Source organism: Neopelma chrysocephalum, unplaced genomic scaffold (assembly GCF_003984885.1).
Source record: "Neopelma chrysocephalum unplaced genomic scaffold, ASM398488v2 Primary Assembly neopelma1_119, whole genome shotgun sequence".
Classification (NCBI taxonomy): Eukaryota; Metazoa; Chordata; class Aves; order Passeriformes; family Pipridae; genus Neopelma; species Neopelma chrysocephalum.
In genome coordinates this window covers 1,591,525-1,609,101 of record NW_020897781.1, presented here as the reverse complement: position 1 = coordinate 1,609,101, position 17,577 = coordinate 1,591,525, and the positions used below count along the sequence as shown (strand labels likewise).

The 17,577-nt window shown below is 46.0% G+C and overlaps 1 protein-coding gene across 3 annotated transcripts; it reads right to left on the bottom strand.

Annotated features, from left to right (window-relative positions):
* Positions 1–850: 850 nt before the first annotated feature.
* On the bottom strand, positions 851–13,521 carry LOC113974424. 3 transcript variants are annotated; one of them, XM_027697533.1, is made up of 8 exons: positions 13,401–13,521; positions 7,564–7,744; positions 5,592–5,779; positions 5,436–5,495; positions 4,892–5,242; positions 4,087–4,162; positions 3,537–3,623; positions 851–2,773 (listed from the first exon to the last, which is right to left on the bottom strand). In XM_027697533.1, the coding sequence occupies exons 3-8, from the start codon at positions 5,764–5,766 to the stop codon at positions 2,326–2,328; spliced, it is 1,197 nt and encodes a 398-aa protein (XP_027553334.1). In that variant the 5' UTR covers positions 5,767–5,779; positions 7,564–7,744; positions 13,401–13,521; the 3' UTR covers positions 851–2,325. The 3 variants fall into 3 exon arrangements, with proteins under 3 accessions (XP_027553334.1, XP_027553335.1, XP_027553333.1); XM_027697534.1 differs by lacking the exon at positions 13,401–13,521 and adding an exon at positions 8,399–8,518; XM_027697532.1 differs by lacking the exon at positions 13,401–13,521 and adding an exon at positions 7,834–8,023.
* Between the last annotated feature and the right edge of the window lie 4,056 nt (positions 13,522–17,577).

Genomic DNA, 17,577 nt, shown 5'->3' with positions numbered 1-17,577 from the left:
TTACCAGGAGCACTCGCTGAATATCAGCAAGTGTTTTAGGCTGTGAAGTCACCTCTGAGGAAGCCACCAAAGGGCCTTTCAAGCAGAAAGGTCACCCAGCTCATCTGCTTCCAGGGGAGCTGATTAGAGACAACTCTTTTCGGGAGCCATCGCACCCCACAGCAAGTCTGTTCTCTCAGGTTTTTTCCTCCCTCCTCTTGCAGTAATGATCTGCAGCTTGTCAGAGGGGGCTCAGCGGGGGAGGACAGCAGCAGCACTTGTTTTAATAAATAACATTTGTGAACTGGCTTTCAAAGCTGCAGCTTTGCAAGGTATCTGATGAGGCATCAGGAGGGAAGATTGAGAGAGGCACACCAGCACAGATTGCCCAGAGAAACTGTGGCTGCCCCATCCCTGGAAGTGTTCAAGGGACTTGGAGCAACCTGGTCCAGTGGAAGGTGTCTCTGCCCATGGCGGGGGTTGGAATGAGATGATCTTTAAGGTTCTGCAGGATAAGGCTGTTTGTGCCTCCTCAATCTTCGCTTTGGTACCGTCAACATTAGAAACCACCCGGGGCATTTCCCTAGGCAGTGATACCAGCCTAAGGCCTTCCCTGTGGTGGGAAGGCAAGATGCTTCCAGCAAGGCTGCTGGATTTCAGGGTGTGTTTCTGCACTGAGGAGATTTGGGGACAGTTCTGCTCAGGTTGAGTTGTCTTTTCAGGGACTGGCTGCACTCTTGGCTCTAAGTGATCACAACAGACCTGCTCCAGCTGCTGCTCGAGTCAAGGTCCTTACAAAGGAGAAATCATCACCAGCATGTTTGCATAACAGAGAGTTAGGAAAAGCATTTGCACTGGGAAAACAGAAGGAATATCTTTAGTTGTTATCTATACCAATTTAACATGACTGTTAGAAACATCTGACGAAAACAGTGCCAGAAACATTGCCAAGCATATCTCCCTCCAAAATCAAAATGCTTTATAGCATTAGCCCTACCTTAATGATTCTGTTTTTCAACTAGAAAAAAGGCAGAGGGGGGAGGAAAATGCAGAAAATAACACATTTCTTTTTTTTTTCCTTTCAAAACAGCTCCTTGTTTTTCCAATACATTTATTTTGTCTTATTATTTCTTATGTAACTCTGAAGAAATTAAATACTTGAAAACACAACAAAACATATAAATTAAACCAAATGTTTTGATTAATGCAAAACCACTGACACTTCTTTTCCTGAATAATTTAAAAGTTAAGCTTAGAAAACCAACTTCTGGTTCGAGAAGCCTTTGTAAAAGAGAATGTTTGGCATTTTGCAGCACTTCTGTTAAGTGGACTGGTGTCAGCATCTTATTCTTTTAATGTTAAAACCAATTTTAAGCCACCCAAACTCCAGCTCTGAACTATTTAGGAAAAGATGTGTCTTTCTAGCCCTTCTCTATAGTTTCTTAGCAAGCTCTGGTTGTACTTGGCATTTCTTAACTAGGATATAAATACTATATTTAAATTATGGTGACTCTGTCCATAGCATGTCTGATCTTTGAAGTAAAGATGTAACTACAGTGGGCCATATTTTGTCCTTCATCCCTCACTCTTGTGTCATGAAAAAGTACAGGATTTCTCCATGGAAATAATCTGGTCTTGAAAGGAAAATTAATGCAAAATTTCCACAGGTGGCCACTTCTATTTTTCAGGAGGTTTTCGTAAGTGAAGACAATTCTTCCATACAGCTACATTAAAATAGAGGAAAAAAATGAAATTATCTTTCTCTGAAAGTTTTATGGTGTTGTTTATGAGTCTGCTGTTCTGTTACTGCAGGAAATTGTAAAACACATTCACTAGGACCAAAGAGAACAAATATTGTCCTGCAGGCAGAAGGAGGCCACCAGAGTCATGCAGAGAGAAGCCCTGTTGGGTGACACACAGTCCATTCACAGCTGGACTCTCTATCCCAGAGCCAACATTTCTCCCTAACCCACTGCAAGGTTAAACAGAGCTGACTTACTGACCCATACCTGGACCTCAGCTTCTGAGCACGTCATCAAAAAGTCATAGAGACAATTACATGCACCTGCAGTGAGGTTCACACCCAGACTGGGTAGGAAGGAACCTGTAGAGTGCTAGCAGATGTGCAAAAACTCGGCCAAGCTGGGCAGAATTCCTGCTCAATTAACGTGGGCAGAGGTTTGGCAGTGAGAGGTTTGAGCTGTGTTTAGCACATGGTTTCCTTGGATTGGCTCCTTGGGGGAAATCAACTGAACAGCAGCAGATTGGACTCATCTTTTCCCAGGAGGGCTGCTCAGGTGCACACACAAGAATGGCAGGAGGAGACACCAAGTACCCCCTTGTGGCTCAGAGACATTCTGTCTTAAACTTCTGCCTCAGAGCCTTCTGCACATTTTGTATCTTCTCCGTGATCACGGTGTCACTGAGGTGATCTCCAAACTTCTGCTTCAACAGCACCCTGATGATTTTGATGCAGCGTTCGTCCATCATGGGCTTCGCCTCCCGGAAGGTATTGCCCCTCCGCCCCGTGATGGAGTGGCTCTGGATGTAGTCGGAGGTGAAGAGCTTGTAGAGCAGTGTCTTGCAGGCTGTGCTGATTTTCTGGTCAAACCTGATGGTTTCTTTGAGCTGTTCCTTGGTGTAGCCGTTGAAGAGCTCCACCACCTCGCACGGCTGCCGGTGGGGCTCCTCCTGGAAGGACAGGGATTCCAGCCTCTGCACCTTCTTCCTCAGAGAGAGGACATCCTGTTGGAGGTCAAACACCATCCTCTCCAGCTGCTCTATCTTCTCCACCCTGAAAAATTAAACTTGAATGTGTAAAGGCAAGAAGGCGCCATGGCCTCACCATGGATATTGCCAAGGGATGTAGCACCTCCACCCAAGCAGTAATTACACACTTCCTGCAGGAAAGGCCAGGATAACTTCTCTGACAGAGTATCAGCCCATCCAACTATGCCTGGGTGAGCAGTAAGGTAGGAGAGAAGAATGACATTATCCGGACTTTTCAGTAACTCAGAAATGTTCAGTTTAACTCTCAGCTCCCCCTTGTCATGCAGACATGGAGGTTTTGATGCTCAATTTTCTTCTCAATTGTAAGGAAAAACGTAAGCCCTATCCTGCAAGTCCCAGGAGGCACATAATTGTGGTATTAAACAACAGAAATGTGGGAAATGACAATGCAGGAACCGTAACGTGAATCTTTTTGGCACGAATTTCTTTGCAAGAAAACTGTCCCCTAGCATCCCTTTATAACTGGATACTTGTCACCAAAGTAATGAACAATAAAACAAGGAACACACAACCATGTTCAAACATGGTAGGCGTCATTTTGATTGTTATAGGAAAGAGCTTTGTGGTTTCTGCACTATTTTAGAGCCTTCTTGCATTTCTAACTCCAAGCCCTACAATCAGAAACACCTGGCTCTGATTACAGAGAGACTAAGCAACTTTTGGTTCTTAAATTGCACCACTTTGTCACCCAGCTGTGATCTCACTGCTCACTCTTGTAGTGAGGAAGAAAACACAGTTAAGAACAAGTGCCTTCTTTTGCTAATTACCTTTCCATCTCACCAGGACTGAAACTTTTTCGAACCCTCTCGAAGTCATCCATCTCTTGCAAAGTGTCAATCTTTTGCTCTTCACGGCTGGAAGAAACAAGCAAGTTAAACAGCACTGCCACAAACAGCTTCATGCTCATATTCATATCCATACCTGATGAGAATTATCTGTAATTCAAAGGCTGTAATTTAAAGCAAAGTCAATTCTGTTTTCATTTGCAGCAAGAATAAAATGGACTGAGAGGGAATATCAGAAGTTTTTCCCGTGGACAATCTCCTGTGCAACCCCTCTCATAAAGATGTGGGGGACCTCCCACTGACACTCCCCACAAGGAACCAGGACTCCAGAGCAAAAGGGACTCAATTGCTCTGCTGTATTTACCCACACAAACTCCTGTTATCTTCTGTGCTTTAGGTTTAAGCCTCCATTAACATCTACTCAAATCAAGCACCACCAGGGAATGGAAGCAGAGTGGACAGACCCCGCACTATGAAATCAATGTATATGGTGTGAAACATTCAAGGTCCTCACTGCTCTTTCAAGAGTTACCTGTTCAGACAGATGCGTTGCTGGCACTGGGACAAGATGCCATCTGACTTCCTCTTCATTGGCAAGGCAACATAATCTGCAGCAGGGATGGGAGACAAGCTGAAAAATCAGCTGTTGAGAAGGTTCTGAATCCCTCTGTCTCCAGAACAGAGTATCTAAGCACTCCTGCTAGATTGCATGGCAACAGGTTATTCCCTTCGCACAAAAAGAGTGATCCAGATATGCTTTCCAGGATTGATCAATTGGGATTTTGTTATTAGAAAAAGGTGGTATCTCAAGGGCTTCTCCTGTTCTCATCACAAAAGAAGCCATGGGCAAGGTAAGCAGAGCCAACGTGTCTCTGGACATTGCTGTCAGTCAGCAGGTAAATAACATGACAACATATTTTTATTAGTACATTTAACATGTGTAGTAGTGAGTGGAAAAACAGGGAAATAGGCAAATCTGGAAAGGTTTGACTAATTGAGACACAAGGCTTTTGGGTGTTTCACAGTTTTTCAGGCAGGCTACATTGCCTTTTGGCTTGTGGGGAGAGAACTGCTATCCCAGGAGACAGAGCTGATGGCTGATAGAGCAGATACCACACACTATCACAGAGGCATCTCCCTTTAGACAGAGATGCCTCCTCTTCCTGGAGGAGATCTCCCAGGTAAGAAGGACCACAAAATTTAATCTCTAACCTTTGTAGCCCTGAGAGAAAGCACACACAGCCCCAGAGCAAAGCAGAGGTCCCCTGGCTGCTCTGCAGGTCCCCATCCCACCGTGCCACTCAGGACCAGGCAGGAGAGCAAGAACCCAAGGTTACCTCTGGTAGCTGGACCAGCCCTCTCCTCTTCACCCTGGGAAGTCTCTGGCCCCGACATGGCCATGGTGATGAAGGTGGATGGAGGTGTGAAGGCGCTGGCTGGGTGGGGAGGACCTGCCAGTGAACAGGGGCTTCCTGCTGCAGTGCCCAGGACACGTCTTTCCTTGAGGATGGAGGAGCTGCCAGCATCATGGGGCAGGCTGTCCTCGCCTGCCCTCAGCAGCTGCTTTGCAGGGTGGGCCCTGTCACCGTGGTATTTCCTGGATGCATTCCCCGGGGTCCATTTTGGGAAGGTTTTCCTGGATTTTTTTGGTGGGGATGGCATCATGCTGTGGACAGCCGGTTCTGCTTCTGAAAGGAAGGAGGGTGCTCAAGAAGTGCAATGGGGCATCAGTGTTGTGTATCTCCCACCTCCCTCCCAGTGCTTTTTACCCTGATTGCAGTGATGTGAAATTTATGATGGGACTACAATGTGCCCAGCACCCTCCCACCCCAAAAGCCCCATGGAAGTAGAAGGGTGCAATCCCCAAAAGACCTTACTCACTTAACTTCTCCAGGAGCTGCCTGTCTTCCAGCAGCTTCTTCTCTAAAATATCCTTGTGCTCTGTGGGAAGAGAGGATTTTTCAGCGCTCCCTCTCGACAGGCCGCTCCCGAGCAGCCCCAAATTGCAAAGCCCCGGGGCAGAGGGGTGTCACTCACCACTTATGCCTTCCACCATGCCCCAGTAGAGCCCGCTGAAGCCGGGGCAGCGGGCCAGCACCTGCTCACCCACCGTGTAGAGGTGGAAGGGCTTGCGGGGCTCCTTGATGTTCTCCATGTTGATCACCCGGCTGCCGTCGGGCCAGCTGATGAGGACATAGAGCTTGGCCGACATCAGGGCTGCCCACCTGGAGCAGGGGGAGCAGCAGGGGAATGTTATGGCACAGCTCCGGGCTCTCCTGTGGTTGGAAGTGTTGGCAAGCAATGCTCTGCCTGGGGCAGTGCAGCCTGCAGATAGAAAATACTTCTCCCTGTGTCTTTACTAGTTATTTCTCCTTTCCCATTCGTGCCCTTCTGTGCTTGCCTCATCCTAAACCCCTTGGCTAGGAGGATGTCCTGGCTCTGACTGAGCACAGCCCCACGTGCCTTCAGTGCATCCCAGTTCAATTTGAAGTGGAACTGCAGGGACAGCCATGATATGTCTCACCTGGGGTCAGGCAAAACCAGCTCTCAGACAGGACACCTTGGGCAGATGCTGGATAAGCCACTGAGCAGACACAGGCTGGTTCCTCTGCCCGTGTGAACCATCACAGCTCAAATGGCTTCAGTGGTTCTACAGCAGTTTGCTACAGTGCAGAGCTGTATCCGTATGATATCAAGGCAGTACAGAGAAGAGACTCAAAAAGACACAGGAGCATTCCACGAAATGATCATTGCTTTGCCTGTGCAGTTATTTTCCCCAGTAAACATCAAAGTGCTTTGATAAGGGGAACAGCAAATTCCCTTCATTTCACACGTGGGGAAACTAAGGCACAGACCAGTGACAGATATATCTAAGGCAGTCAAGTAGCAAAGCTGTAAGGAGCTGGATCCTGGGTCCTGGCCACTTCTCTGCCCACTAAGTTACCCTCTTTCTCCTCCTGGATCTGCAGACCTAAAGCCCTGGAGAAAACAGAGTGCTCAGCAATCAAACAACAGCCAGGCTGATGGTGACTTCCAAAACCTCCTGTGCCAGAGGAGCAGCTAAGGAGACAAAGGCTGCTGAGCTCAGGAGGGGTTTCCCTGCAGCTTTCAGCCGTGGATGGGGACAAAATCAAGCAGAGATCACCAAACAGAGCTCCTAATGGCCCTGGCAGAACATCACCCCAGTCCTGCCTGCTCTGCTTGGCAGCAGGATTTGGCAGAAGGGTTCTGGGCACAGGGGCTGAGCTTGTGTGCTGGGCATAGCATGGAGAACGGCCACGGTGTCCAAAGCTGATGGGAGGGAGCTGGGGCAGGGAGAGGAGAGGTGGAGCAGGGACAAGGTGGCAGGAAGGGCAGCTAGGAGCCAATGTATTGCAGTTTCTTGGTTTGCCTCCACATCCGCATTAAAGTCAAGCCTGAATGTGACTCCCCTCACTTGGAAGGTTCAAGTTCACCCTGGAGAACTTTCTCCTTCCCCCCCTCCACCATCATCAGCTACAGAAAACCTCCTTGCAGCAACCATAACTCTCCCCAAACCTGCCAGCCTGCCCTGCTGGCACAGTCTCACACCTGGTTCTCTCCAACCCCCTTCTGGCAGAGGCACAGTGACATTTATTTTTATCATGTAGCACCATATATAAATTATCCGGGTGGTGACTGCCTGTCTCCCCACATCCCCTTCCCTGCAGCAGGAGCCTGCCCCCAGCCCTCTCCCAAACACAGAGAAGGCTACAGACCAGAAACTGGGATAAATGCATAACTCAGCCCTCTCCCCCCCAGAAACACAACTCCACATTCCAAACAGCAAAAACCCCAGCCCAAAAAGCTCTCTAGAGGGGTTTTGCTTTAACATTTAAAGAAAACACACTGATCTTCATAGCTGCTGCTGCTGCTCCCTCCTTCCCCACTAACCAGTTGTTCATTTACCCTAATGAATGCAACAAAACTACACAAACACACAGAGAAAGAAAGAGATCAAAATCCTGATAGCAACAGAGCTGCTCCTTGCCTGGTTAGCACTGCTCCAGGTGTTGAGTCTTGCAAGATGTCTCCTGTCTCTCCAGGTCTCAGCTGCCTGTTCCGGGAGAGGTGGTGACCGGACACTTCTTTGCCTTGGGCTTGTCCCTTCACCACAGTTCCTTGTCAGGTCTCCTTTGTCTGGCTTGGAAAGCTCCCACCTGCTGTCCCCACTGCAAAGAAAAAGAGAGCTTTGGCTTTCTTTTTTTCCTGGTTGTTTTGTTTCAGCATTATTATTCCTGTTATTTTTCCATATACATACATTATTTTTTTCCTTAGCTTGTTTCAGGTCTGATTCTTACGGGGAGAGAGAGCAGAAGAGAAGAGAAAAAGCCTTGGGTTTTTTGGAGCATGAATAAACCTTGCATTTCCATGAGTTATTCATGAATAATTCATGAAAATGCATGATTAATTCAGGTTCATGAATTATTCAGGAATAATTCTCGAACATTCCTGGTTAATTCATGCTCACACAGCGAGTGAGTCAGGCTCTAGGGCTTGGTGAATTCCTTTCTCCCTGAGACAGGAGAAGAGAGGCTTAGAGAAGCTGCATTGTGCACTTGCTGTTTACTGCCTCTTAGAAGAGAACATATTTTGGGCCCTTTTTGAAACAAGGACTTGAAGAAGAGAATTGAAATGCCTGCAGCCTCCTGCCCACGGAGGAATAGCACAGCACCAAAAGGAAAAAAAAAAGAGAGAAAGAAATTGGACTTGCTCTCCGAGGAAAACCTGGCAGCAAGTTTTACTCCATTTCAAAACATCTTTTTTCCCCCCTGCCTTCAGATCTCTCCCTGGCTAAGATACATCTCAGCTGCTCCAGTTTTTACCTCCTGTGTAACAAAAAGGACCATCCACAGGAGTTTCTGTACCATGAATCACAGGGACTTCCCAAGCCATGTGCCCATCTGTCCCTGCATGTGTGTGTGTAAACAGTCAAACAGTCTCTTATCCCAGGAAACAAGCAACAGGACAAAAGAAAGCGGCCTCAAGTTGCACCAAGGGAGGCTTAGATTGCATATTAGGAAAATTTCTTCATCAAAAGGGTTGTCCATCCCTGGCACAGGCTGCCCAGAGCAGTGGTGGAGTCACCATCCCTGGAGGGATTTAAAAGACGTGTAGATGTGGCACGTGGGGACATGGGTTAGTGGTGGGCTTGGCACTGCTGGGGGAGCAGCTGGGTTCAATGATCTTAGAGGGCTGTTCCAACCTAAATGATTCTGTGGATCTACAAAAAGCTCCTTGACTCAGTGTCCCAGCTGGCCTGGTGTTCACACTAGCACAGGCATCAAACTGGCCGTGCACAGCTCTGCTTTCCCTCTGTATTTCTCCAGAGCTGCCTGCACAAGCTGCCTGCCCAACTAGCCATCCTACCCCAGCCACTGAATGAGATGGAAATACAGCTAGGGAGTGAATCCAAACAGCACCGCCTGCTTTACCTTAGCCAAAACCAGCACTAGAAGCTGTTGGAAGAAAGGGAGAATTCAGATGTTCAGTGACATATTAGAAAAGGACCTCGATCAGCTTCACAGGGTAAGAAAATTTCTGTATGTCTTATTTTGTGGTATTTACAGCTTAAAAATACACCTGTCGGCCCAGGTAAAACTAGATGTTAAATAGAGAATTAGCTGAGATTAGGTAACACAGCAGATATGAATATAAAAGCAGAAGCATTTGACTTCTACGTAGTTTTGAATAATGTTGCTGAAGAATGAAAACTGCATAGCAAGAAGAAATGGAAAAGCAGTGACAAGTAGAAAAATAATAGAGACAGACAACAATGGAGATGAGATTGGTTTCTGGATTGATGCAGGACCTGGTTCAAATAAAATCTTGATCTGGCTTAAACAAGCATTGTTTGTTTTCCTTTGAAGAACCAACAATATCCAAAGCATAACAGATGAATAGTCCTGGGGTAGAGGTGGGTAATTTGACTGAAAACCACAGGAGAGGAAGGATTGCAGGAACCACAAGAAGAAGACAAATTGTAGTCTCATCAAACAACAGAAAAGTCAAGTGCCCATGTATAAATATACAGTGTTTGTGTTGAATTATTCCAGGAAAATGCGAGTCTGAAGTGAATCCCAGGTGTTTGACTTCATGAAAATTAGCAAGTCCTGATTAGATTTCCCTCCCGGTTGTGAATATGAAATCCCTGGCCAGATGCCTCAGTTCCGGCTGTTTTCAGGAACCTCTCTTCTGCGTTTCCTGATTCTTTGAAAACAAGTCCCACACTGCAGCCCCGGTGCCAGCACACGTCACCCTCCAGGCTGCACTTGCTGAGATTTAGATTTCAGCCCTGACTAATGAGCAACAATAGCTCCTTTGTGATCTTACCCAGAGATACACCAGATGAACCCTGTTCAGCATCTGTTTGAGTGCTGCCTGGTCTTTATCAGAACAATCTTAATTGATGTGTGAAGGGATTTAATTAGCAAACACAGGTGGTTTTAGTCTCCCTTTTCATTTAACCTCTGCAATGTTGCTCTTCCTTTGGCTGAATTCAGCAGCCTGTAGAATTCTAGAATGGTTTGGACTAGGAAGGATGTTCAAGACCACCTCATTCCACTCCCCTGCAGAGACACCTTCCACTAGACCAGGCTGCTCCAAGCCCCATCCAACCTGGCCTCAAACACTTCCAAGGATGGGGCAGCCACAGCTTCCCTGAGCAACCTGTGCCAGGGCCTCACTACCCTCACAGGGAAGAATTTCTTGCCAATACCAAATCTATCTCTGTCATCTGTCCGACTGAAGCCATTTCCCCCTCATCCTGTCACTCCAGGTCCTTGTCCAAAGTCCCTCTACAGCTCTCCTGGAGCCCACTTAGGTACTGGAAGGGCTCTAAGGTCTCCTCAGGTTCTTCCCTTCTCCAGACTGAATAACCCCAGCTCTCTCAGTGTGTCCCTGTAGCAGAGGTGTTCCAGTCCTTAGAGCATCTTCGTGACCTCCTCTGGGCTCCCTCCAGCAGCTCCACATCCTTCTCATGCACTTCACCATTCCAGAACACAGCCACAGTTCAATAATTGAGCTGCATGGCTCGTGAATTTTTATCAACGTGATGAAATGACATGGGAACCCTCAAGTGCTGTGGTTCAGTGGGAGCAGACCTGAGACCAGCTCTGCATTCCTCCCACGCTGTGGGGAGAAGGGTCTGGGCATCGCTGGGAGGGATCAGTGTTGCCAGGGCACACGGTGGACAGGGAGACTGAGGCACTTAGTGCTGCCCCTTAGTCACCAGTCCCTTCTGGGATGGCAGGTTGGTTGATGGAGTCATTAGGATGGATCTGGGTGACAGTTCTGCAGTCAGTGGTGACAAACCTGTAGTGTAAGTCACTGTATGTACCCGAGAGCGACCACCCGGTGACATTCTGCATTTGTAATGAAATAAGTACAAGTCCCATCTCTGCCTGTGATACAGGGAACAGTGAAATACAACCCAGGCTAATGAGGTGGGAATTAACTGCATTTTAATTAAAGAATGTTTCTTTTCTAATAAGCTAGAAATTATCTAAATTACTCAGAAACAGGGAGTAAAGCCACAATCAGGGTCAGCAGCCAGCTAGACTGGTACGTACAAGTCCTACCTACCACAGTTTGTTAAATGCTTTCCTAGACTGGAGCTTTTCCCTGTTATTCCCCGTGTGACAGAGGCCAGAAAACAATGAGAAAATGAGAGTCTAAATGCACCAGGCAGAGCTTTGCAGGGCTGCAGAGGCTGCGTGGGCTCCTGCAGAGTGCACTGGCTGGCAGGGCTTCGCATTTACCTAATGTGAGTTATTATTCCTTCTCTATTATTGCCCTGAATTGATTAAGATATTTTTTAGAGACTAAAGTATTTTATTTCTCTCCAGAAAAAGATTTCCCTTGTGTAATTCCATTCCCAAACCCCTTTCTTTTCACCTAATCAGCTTCCCACTGTTTTGCAAAGCCTTTTTTCCAGGCTGTCTGTATTTATTTGACCTTTGCACTCTACAACATCTGTTTCTTTATCTGCTTGGCAGGCTGATTTCTTGGGGCTCCTTTGTAATCTTGGCAGTGAGACAGCAGAAGCACAGTTAGCAAAAAAAAAAAAAGAGGGGGAAAAAAATCACCCCAAAAATGGCAGGAACTTTGAGGGAGGGTAGTGCTATAAAACACGATTGCTTTTAAATATCCCCAAACCTTTTACTGATGCTTTCAAGTATTTAACATTAGCCTCTTTCTAGTATTCAAAGGGGACTAGCAGGAATTAACCCAACCAAGGAGGTACCAGAAATTAAAGAATAGATCATTCGCATAAGACTGAAAATGAAGAAATTATTTTAAATTGCAATTACAGCTGTAGGTACCTGGGAAATAGAAACCTGCTTAACCCCAGGTATATGAGCAGCTCCTGAGAAAGTGACAAGACTGACCACATTTTTAAAATAAAGCACATGCCTGCCTAGTCACAAAATCAGGGCCAAAAAACAGGAAAAACCTCAATGTTCCACACAGTAACAAACTCCACGGAAAGAGATGCTTCTGATGTACAGGTCAGTGTAATTTAAAAAAAACTAAAACCCAAAAATGCATTTTTGAGGTTCAGATTTCCAGAGTGCAACAGTGAAAAAGCAGAAAAGAGAAAAACATCCCAGCACATCATCTAACAAGAAGAGGAAATAACACAGCGAGAAAGGGCTGATGTGGAAAATTCATCTCATCAAGCACCTCTTGGATCCGCACCCCTGGGCACTCACCACCCTTTTCCACCTCATTCCAGGATGGAAAGGTGCTGCAGGGACGTGAGATCTGTGCTTGGGAGCACCAAACCCGAGTGCTCAGCCTCCATGGAGCCGGCACTGTGCTGCCAGATGCTCCTGCTCATCCTCTGAGTCACTGCCCCCGTTACCTTGGCGAGCGCAGCCACAGGTACTGTCAGAGGAGCCCCAGAGCCAAGAGAACATGTTGTTTCCTGCTACTCCACCAGCACAACCCCAATTCCGGATTCTCATCATGTTGCTAATTCATTAAATACAGTCAGGAGCACGTTAGCAGTTGCAGAAGGGTGGCACACGCTGCGTGAGCACCTACGAGCACATGCAGGGTGCTGCTGCCTCCAGCCCTCTCCACGGCATCCGTGGGGAACAGAGCTCTTGCTCTCAGCATTCCTCTGTTGGTTCCCACTCCCAGTTTTTGCCCTGTCTCTGGCAGAAAGCACAAAGAGCAGTTCTTCTGAAGGAATGAGGTTTGGGTTGATTTTGGACAAGAAGCTGTGCCAGGTGGGACCAAGGTGCCACAGGGGATATTCTCATCCCTCTCCACAATGTCTTGGGGTGCTGCACTCTGGATCAGAGCTTCTGCAGCAGCACCTGATCCTCTGCCAAAAAACATGAAACCCTCAGATTTTACCTTACGTTACCACAGCACTGATTATTTCTCACAGGGCCTTTGATGCTGCTGAATAATTTATTAAATTCCCTCTTTGAGTGAAAGGGACAGAGCTCTAGCAGAAACAGGTGCATCAGGCAAAGCCACCATGGTGTCACCGTGCGGGCAGTAAGCGTGTGGCAGGATGGTCTCATCAAGGACACCATCCACAGGGATGCAAAGGGAACAGAAAGCACTGTCAAACAGCCTTGTAGCAACATGCTGTAAAATCAGGCAAAGAAGCTGTCCTTGACCAGCCTTCTCTCCAGGCCCTGCTTCAGGAGCTGGCATTAGCAAATGGGCTCTTGTGTGAATAGATCTGCCAAAATCCACGTGAGCGATTCCCACCTCAGCCCTGCCTACTCCAAGTGGCATCATTTTGGTACCTGACTACTTCAAAGGTGAAAGCATATTCTCTCTAATTTGCTAAATTGAAAAATTTACTGCTCTCAGGAGACAACCTCGTCTCCACCTTCAACCTCTTCAGCTTTGTACACTCAATTCACAACATGAAAAGGTTTTTCCTTAATTTCTTCTCCAGGAAAGAAGAAATTGATCTCTCATTTGTAGCACTTTAAATTGACATGTTGACTACAAAAATCCACCGCTCATCTCATCAAAGGCTGACCTAATAGTGCCAATTACTCCAGTAACGGAGATCCTCACAGGGATGGGTGGATTAGTACAAAGAGAAGCAGGGGCGGGAGAGGCGAAGTGGCAGGATCAAGATGGATGGGTCTTCTCACATGCAAGGAGGCACAGGAAGAAGTGGAATCTGGGAAGACAGCATTGTTTTAAATCAGAATATCTACTGTACATGGCAAGACAAGACATGACACATTCCTCATCTTGTCGACAGGCAGGATTCGACCCACTCGTCTCCAGCTGTGGAACTGTGATGTAGAGTCTGGTCCTCACTCATCTGGTAAATGACAGAGCTGATCTGAGCTCAGCCTGGAATCCTGTGGATTGACAGCATGGACTTGTACAAGATGTAACTTGAATGCTTGTAGCAAGCCCAACATCCACTGGCAGCCAGTGGCAGGGCAGGCTTGTTCATCCTTCCCGCTCTCCAGGTATGGCTCTAGTAAATGCACTCTCTAGTGTGGGCAAAGCAGCAAAGATGGAAGGTTCTGAGTGCCTCAAAGAGCCATCAGCCCATTCATTCCACGGCCCTGCTGCTCAGGACCATCAGTTCTGCACAGAGCAGGCAGCGAGCTCATCACCACTGGCATTGCCCGTGGTTTTGAACAGGGAGCTGTGGATCACCATCAAGCTTCAAGCATTTTCTAGTGTCAAGTGCTTCACATAGTCCCCTCCAGATTCTGGTTCCAGGTCAGTCCAGCAGTAGGTTTGGGGATTGTTTAGATCAACAGTCTCACCATCCTGCAGTGGAGGTTTGTGGCTTCTCTCCAACCTACAACAAGGTAAAAAAAAAAAAAAAAAAGATCTGCTAAGGTCACAATGAAAAACCCAGTGCTAAGCTTTCTTTAAACTCTCTTACCTCATAATTTTGATTGTGAAATGCTGTTTAGGAAGGCCAAGACTGATCAAAAGCAGGACATTTTTGTAGATTTTTGTAAAAGTGGGGTTTTTTGAAGGTTTAAGATGGAGAGATTTTCACTGAAGTAATTTTTCTCTTACAATTTTTTCAGCATCCTGTTATTTTGAGTTTCCACTTTTATCTCCTGCCAGCCTTTACCTGTCCAGAGCAAATAGTTTCCCTGACAGCTTCCATCTCTATGTGCCATTTCCTGAACATCACCTCCATGAAGCCTTGGGTGCTCACTAAGGAAAACTCACTTCTTTATATTCTTTGCAGAATCAGGGAAGGTCTTGCTTGCTCAGCTGGGCATTGAGATAGTTTGCTACTCAAACCTACTCTGTATGGCATCACTGATGCATTTTTGACTGAAAGAAATCTGTTTATTTTCTGCTCTTAAATAAAGAGCAAGCGGCTCCGTGAGCAACACCGAGGCGCAGGAAACACAATCAGCCTGTTACTCAAACACCATTTCTGAAGGGATTCTGTTCTGCTTTTTAGAGAAGATTAAGAGCTCAATTACAGTAGAGAAAGAGTCTTTCATTAAATCACACATAGAACATAATAAGGACAAATTATAAAGCTCTTCAGAAGCAAATCTGTGTGAGACTGCTGGGTAAGGAGGCCCTTCATGGGGAGCATCAGTTGTTTCTCCTGCCCTTCTGAAGAAACGAGTCCCACACCCCTCATCTAACCACATTTTTAAGGAAAGCACATAAACAGATACCTGTGGGGCATATGAATCTGGAGATGAGGGATTCAATTCTTTTTTTTTCCCCAAGCATTTCAAGGCACTTCATAGTAGAGCTCAAAAGGGACAACAAGGAGTTACAGGGCTGCCCAGAATCCTGCATCTGGGAAAGGGTGAGTCCAAGTTTAGTCACAGATTTGTCATTGCTTGATTTTGTTCTGTTGTTATTCTGTTCTCCTGAAATATATTATGGTTAATTAAAGGCAGTTAGCTAATTGGATTGTAAGCAGGTGCTGGTGGAAAAAACACACCATTCCCCTTTGAAGCCCCAAACTGAGATTCATTGAAATTCCCTTGGAAAAGACATCCCAAAAGCTCATAATCTGTTGATGAAAAGAGTCACCTGAAAGGAAAAAAAAGCAACATTTTTCAGGAGGTTTCACAACAGCAACCCCCATCAAGCATTAGGATTGTCATTAACCCACCAGAAAACCCTTCAGAGACTCAAAAACCTTTCTTGGGAAGCAGTGCCAGAATGCACAAAGTTGAAAAATGATCCATGACGGTCTAACATTTCCATCAAGGGCAGGATGAGATGAGTAGGAGAGCATGATTTGGGTTCTTCAAAAGCCAGACCCTAGAGCAGAGAAGGGATTAAATCCTGATACCCCTCTGATTATCCAGAAGTGGATCAAGCCATGTAAGAGAGCTCAGAAAGCAAGAGTGCTTATAACAAAACAGCAGCATGTCAACAGAGGGAGAAAGAGAAGATACAGCTGAACACATCCTAATGTTCATCTTCAGACTGACCTGATGTCATGGTGCAGTGAGTCACAGACATCTCCCTCCAAACGTGGGTGGCAGAACTGAAAAGTCCTGCAACTGATAAGCAACAGAAATAATTAAGAGCATAAAAGAGTGAGAATAGGGATTAGGACCTGGAGAAGAAAGAACATAAAAAGGCTAGACATCATGTAATACTGTGCATAATGAGAGTAAAATAGGTGTTGCTACTCATTATATATCAAAATAATCATAGAATACTTCGGGTTGGAAGGGACCTTTAAAGGTCGCCAGGAATGACATTCAAAAGAAACAGAAAAACAATATATTAACAGAGAAACCTATATTGAAAACAATCTATGATTAGAGCCAAAACAGCAACATCTTATCTTTGATCTGAAGATTTATCAATAACCAGTGCTGTCTGGCACTAAGGGAAACACTAAAATAAAATTCCTCTGATCAGATTCTCCCATGCTGTGCTATCAGACATCTCCCTGCTCCTGCAGAAACATTGGACTTTGGGATGCGACCCCAATGTGGCAGCATCATGTGTGAAACACCACCTCAGAAAAGGGCATCACTTCTACACAATAAGGCAGTTTTTACTTGATCACTACACTTCTCTGGAAAGCACTGGGTGCAGGATAAACCCGGACAGAAAAGGGATGTCTCTGTGGAGATGTGGGCTGGGTCAACTTCTCATTAGGTCGTTAACTGCTGGTTTCATTAGGCTGCCTACAAACAAACCTCAATTGCCTAGTGGTTACTGCATGGTGAAAAGCCATTTTCGTTTACTAATGTTCTCACCTGCCAATGAAAGTATTTTTAAAATGCCTTGTAAAGTTTTTCCCTTCTCAAAGAACATGTCAAGTTGATAGACTGGTGTGTGAAATTAACTCTCCTATAAAAGAAGTGTACTTCTTTTTTCCCCCCCAACCATTCCATATAAGTCCCCACTCACTTAAGAGCTTTTTATATAATTTCAAATATTCACTACATGGGCAATTATTATAAGAGCCCTGAACCTGTGGTTCAGTTAATGACCATCTCCTGCATATTTTTTTACATGTTTTTTCCTTCCACAAATGTATCACCATGCATGAAGTCACATCAAAAAAGTCTTGCAGAGATGCTGGAAACGTCCTGTGAAGACTCAATTTAGGGAGAACTTGAATTTTCTGGTTCTGAGGGTGAAGATGCTCAGGATCTTCCATCTTGTCCCTGAATCCTGCTCTGGAAAGACTAGAGCTCAACAGAGAGCTCTGGGAATGATTTATATTTCAGTGAGAGGAGCCAAGGTCATGCAAGGGTCTTTCATCAGGAGCAAACAGCAGCCTGGAGGATGGGATAGACTGAATCCATACCACCAAATGCCCATCCTTCACCTTAATGCAAAGCTGCCACAGCTGCCCCCAGAGTTGCCATGTATCACTTTTTATATTTCTCCTGTTGTGTATATTTTTGAGCAGCTGTAATATGTGGCTTTTCATGGTGATCCAGTGGGAAACAGCCATTTGCCTACTGTGATATCCACTAATAACTAATACCAACACCTCATTCTCTTTGGTTTTGTTCGGGTTTTTTTTGCCTATTTGTTTGTT

Coding starts and splice junctions, on each gene's coding strand:
- LOC113974424 (XM_027697533.1), bottom strand. CDS start 5,766: ATGTCGGCCAAGCTCTATGTCCTCATCAGCTGGCCCGACGGCAGCCGG. Junction 5,496..5,591: donor CATGGTGGAAGGCATAAGTG/GTGAGTGACACC, acceptor CTCTTCCCACAG/AGCACAAGGATATTTTAGAG. Junction 4,163..4,891: donor GGCTGGTCCAGCTACCAGAG/GTAACCTTGGGT, acceptor TCCCTGCTGCAG/ATTATGTTGCCTTGCCAATG.